General features: G+C 37.0%; 1 protein-coding gene across 1 annotated transcript in view; it reads left to right on the forward strand.

Annotated features, from left to right (window-relative positions):
* The window catches only part of wdr11 (WD repeat domain 11), a 153,299-nt gene that overhangs the window by 66,156 nt on the left and 81,990 nt on the right, over positions 1-5,153 (forward strand). Inside the window, exon 9 of the mRNA XM_016567154.1 lies at positions 2,276-2,360. Coding sequence (XP_016422640.1) covers positions 2,276-2,360 — 85 coding nt within the window. The remainder of the gene's footprint in view (positions 1-2,275; positions 2,361-5,153) is intronic.

Raw genomic sequence — 5,153 nt, forward strand, 5'->3', positions numbered from 1 at the left:
GGGGGGGGACACAGTGTGGCCCACCCTTATTTCCTCCTGTGGAACTTATTTGCATAGTAACACACATTTAGAAAAGTGTCACTAAGTCCAAACATGATGGAAGAAGATTGAAATGAATGCATGCATGCATTCATTTGTCCATTAACAGCGTTTGTGTAAGATGTTGCACTACACATTGTTGTCACTGAGAATACTTATTTCTCTGAATAAGTATAATGTGTGTTGTAGTTTGCATCAGTTTAAGGGTTGAGAATATAGTTATGAATGGATTTGGATGGAACTCTGTGATCTCTCTTTGGTTCTCCCACTGCTGCTGCATCCACAGGTCCTAAGGACTTTTTATGGGCCAAAATCGTAGGAATCAGTCTGTTGGTGGGTGAAGGGCAAAAACTGCATTTTGACCAATGATACGTCCTGTCCTTTCCGGGCTTTGTACCAAAGGTCTTCTTATTGCGCTCTAAGAGGTGTCTGGCTGTTGTCCTAGTATCTTTATCTGATGGTTTTGGACAGTTTGTTTATGTTAGCCCACCAAGATCCAATCAAAATGTAGCAAACCTTTGTCCACTATTGTGGTCAGAGAGAGGCCCCGCCATAAACTGGGCCCTGGAATGTGCGGTCCACTACAAGAGCCTTTGAACCGAAACCAAGAGCCTGGTCTTCTCCAATAAAAATGAAGCCAACACTTAACTGTCTCAAGCACTCAGATCTGAAATTACTCTTGCTTGTCTTATAAAACTCTGTGATTGATGGAAAATTATCTATGAATAGCCTGTATGCATGTAGTCCGACAATGTGGTGCCTACTACTACGTATTTCCTGTGTACATCCAGCTCATTATTTTGTGGCAAATTATTCTGTGGACTTTATAGCAAACATATATACAGTGTCCAAGAGAGTTCAACGCACTGCAACTGGAGAAAAAAACACACACACACACACACACATGCAAATAGAATAAAACACCAGCAAATTAAGAAAAAGTATTTTATCAGTTTGACAGCACGTGCTGCAAATACTCACAACGTATAGCACAGACCACAATGGAAATGTTTCAAGGGGACCCCCCAACAAGTGATGAACCTGGCTGGGACATGCTTATTGTTCAATATGTACTTGTGGTGTTGCCGATGATCTGAAATGATTTTAAAATCCTGATTGTATGATTCCTTAGCCGTTTGGATATTATTAGTATAAATAATCTGACAAAATACACAATTAATTGTGAAACGTTATGTAATCTGGGTAACTTCCACAACTTGTTGGAGTCCCCTTGAAACATTTCTGTTGTTGTCTGTTCTATTTGCATCGATTTTCTATATTTGATTGCAATGTGGGTATTTGCAGCGCATATACAGTATGTATTTGGTTGCTTTGTGAGTTTTTGCAGCACGTGTTGTCAAACTAATGATGTTTTCTTAATTTGCTGGTGTTTTTTTAATTTACATATATGTTTTCTTCAGTTGCAGCACAAGCTGTCTTGGCCACCATACATATCTCTTTTAGGGCTGAGTATCACCAACAACCTCACAATTTGAAATGCATCCCATTCAATTTAGGGTTGCACAGATTTGTCAAGTAGTTGTCACTAGTCCGTGCATTGCGTCTGTGTTGCTGTTTGCTGATCACAACTTCAGTTGTGCTTGTTCAATTGTTTTCATTTGAATTCAGTGGATGTTTGGTCACAATTTAATAAAACACATTAATAAACATGCAAGGATCGATTATATCACTGCAGTTCCAGAATAAGTAGAATCATGATTCATTGATTAATTTTATCGGCACATTTCTACAAACGCTAAAATAAAAACCTACCCTTAACATAAACTGTCACCCAGACTGTGCCCATCTGCCCTGGGCCCATCAATAAACCCTCTGAAACACTTCACTTTCTCTTAGACTTCCTCATTCACTCTCACTCATATCTCCTCTCAGTGCCACATCTATCAACTACTTCTCTTCTCCACTGACGGGATGAATGATGTTCTGTTCAGTATGAGCAGGCTGTTTTATGAACTGTGTCATTCAAATTTCTGAGAATGTTTACAAATTATTTATTTATATTATTTATTGTGATGATTATGATGATTAGTATTTGTAATCAAAGGCAAAAAAAAAAATGAAAATGATAATGAAATGATTTTAATTAAAACTGTGATCTTTTTTATTATTAATAATAATATCAATGACTTATCAAGGATGATTTAAATAATAATCCAGTTATATTAACTTGCCAATTACAGCATTCATTTGTGTGTTTTACATGTTTGCCCATTAGGTACAAGCAATGGCTCTGTGCTGGTGTACAACTTGACCAGTGGCCTCCTGCACAAAGAGCTAAGTGTCCATTCCTGTGAAGTCAGGTAAGAAGCCTTGGTTTACTCTGTAATCATATACCTGTACATGCATTCTGTTATGTAAGAATATCATACAACTGAACAGTGGTTTTTAGTTCTGATTTATACTACGGGGCCGTTGAATGCTTGAATCTGATTGGCTGACCAACGTTCTAAGGTGTGCAATTATTTTCAGGGAAACGCATGGCGAACGTAGTTCCAGGCAGCTCTAGACGGCATTACATGTAAATATCACTTTGCCAAATGATTTCAGTTATTTCAAAAGTCCTTACAGCTTACAACAGCAAAATAACCAAAACCCACAACGACACTGGCCAAACAAATAAATATAGTAAGCAATAGGATAAAAACGAGATTATTTCCATGTTTTGCCACAAAATTATGTTTTATTATGTACGTAAAGCACATACTCTATTTCTCCCGCTCTCTCTCCCTTGACTCACACACATAGTTTGCACACACGGATACATACGCTCTTATGTTGTTAGCGCTATCAGTTTTATCAGTAAAATAGTTTAGGAACTTAAAAGCTACATGACATTTCTCACAAGCGAGGTAACGACGGCGCTGTTCATGAAGAAAATGAACTTAAAGTTTCACTATTAGTAGAGACGCTGCTGCTGAACACTTTTGAGAGACACACAAACTCACAGAGGTAATTCACATGCTCGCTCTCGCTCTCTCTTTCTCTAATAACTTCATTAAATAGTTGCATAAGTCTGCTATCAACAGCTCAGTTCCCCGTTAATAGGTCTAAATTAAATCTCCGCTTCGCGTCGTGGCCGCATCACCACCTCGGGTGTGCATTATTTTTCTAATAATTCAACGGCCCGTCGTCAGTTATTCCTTACGTATTATACACTATGCACTTATACACAGAGTTTTCACACCTGGGGCCCATTCTTCGTACCTCGCTTAATACATCTAATGAACTTAAAGTTTCACTATTAGTAGAGACGCTGCTGCCGAACACTTTTGAGAGACACACAAACTCACAGAGGTAATTCACATGCTCTCTCTCTCTCTCTCTTTCTCTAATAACTTCATTAAATAGTTGCATAAGTCTGCTATCAGCGGCTCAGTCCCCCGTTAATAGGTCTAAATTAAATCTCCGCTTCGCGTCGTGGCCGCATCACCACCTCGGGTGTGCATTATTTTTCTAATAATTCAACGGCCCGTCGTCAGTTATTCCTTACGTATTATACACTATGCACTTATACACAGAGTTTTCACACCTGGGGCCCATTCTTCGTACCTCGCTTAATACATCTGAGATGATTTGAAAGATGCCAAATCTTCTAATCGTGATAACTGGTCTCTGGCTAATTTGGTTCTTCAAACAAATTTGCGAATTTGATTAAAATATATGGATTAAGTTGTCTAAGATTACTGCATGTTCTCGTGTTCCCCGAAAAGGGAAAAACTTGACAAATTTCTGGAATTTTATAAGGAAACAGCCAAGCAAACAAAAAAAACTACATAAATGGTATAATAGATAAATTAAATGTGCACTGTTTTTGTTTTATTATTTTTTTTTTTTACATGATTCCCAATTATTTATATTCACATTTATAGTATTTATAGTATTTGTACAGGCTTTATATATTTTTTATTTCCATGTTGTAATTAGCAATTCATTTAATGTTATCTTTGAAACAGATTTGTTACGTGACAGCATTAATTAAAGTTTTCAGAATAACTGTATAGCATGTGTGCAAGACTCCAATGCAATTATAAAGTAATTATTTTATCATTAATAAATATTTCAATGAGTAAAACTGGCTGTGTCTATAGTATTATAGACTACACAACAAAATTATATTATTTTTCAATTAATTTTTCAATTATTATTATTTTAAATTACTGTTCCTGGATCAGTAGGGTACTCTTCTAATAAATTAGCAGTGGCTGGGACAGATTTTAAGTATCAATTTTGCTTAAAAATATGCGATCTAATCCTGTTTACATGAAATAAGCCTGCTCCCGAGCAGGTTTAATCTTACGGACCTGTTGCTATGACAGCAACTCCGGGATGAGCTTTGAAGAACCAAACAATCCAAGATCATGCCAAATCGTCAACAGTCAAATCCAGCTAACTGAGTTAGCGTCATACGAAGAACGGATCCCAGGCTTTTTTTAAATGTTAGTTTTGGACTCTGCACATTTTCTCCCTTAGATTTGTTTAGTTATAAATGAAAACTGCAGTCATGCTCTGATCCACATCAAAATAACTGGTCAGAGATCATGTGAATGTGGTAGTCTCAGTCCAATTGAAAATCAGCTCTGGAGCGGTTTACATGTAGTTAGAGAGCAATTTAACCCAATGGATCAAGCTGTGTCATAATTCATAATTGGAAATGCATTACATAAAAAACAGAAGTGGTTCATTCTGTGAGTGGGCACTAGGAGTGTCCTCGACTAAGGATTTTCATAGTCGAATCGGAATTTTCGAATCTTGCCGATATTCGACTGATAGTCGAATCATATGTTTGGGAGCGGGGGGCAAAATATATTAACAAGAGTCAAGTCAGACATTCGACAGTCATAATTACATTAACACAGGGAAAATGTGTAACGGACGCCTCGCAGATACAAACAGGGTAAATAATGTTTTATGATTTGATTAAAAGATAGTTAACATTAAACGTCAGCAAAACCCTAAGAATTCACAAATTTTTTTTACAATAGCTCTCATTATAACGTTATGTATATGACAGTAGTTATTAATGTTCTGCATTTCTGTTTTGAGCTGCGCGCGCTGAAGATGACCAGTAGAATGAAGCAGCAGGTTTTTAATCA

The sequence above is a fragment of the Sinocyclocheilus rhinocerous genome, unplaced genomic scaffold (assembly GCF_001515625.1).
Source record: "Sinocyclocheilus rhinocerous isolate Xijiao unplaced genomic scaffold, SAMN03320098_v1.1 scaffold552, whole genome shotgun sequence".
Classification (NCBI taxonomy): domain Eukaryota; kingdom Metazoa; phylum Chordata; class Actinopteri; order Cypriniformes; family Cyprinidae; genus Sinocyclocheilus; species Sinocyclocheilus rhinocerous.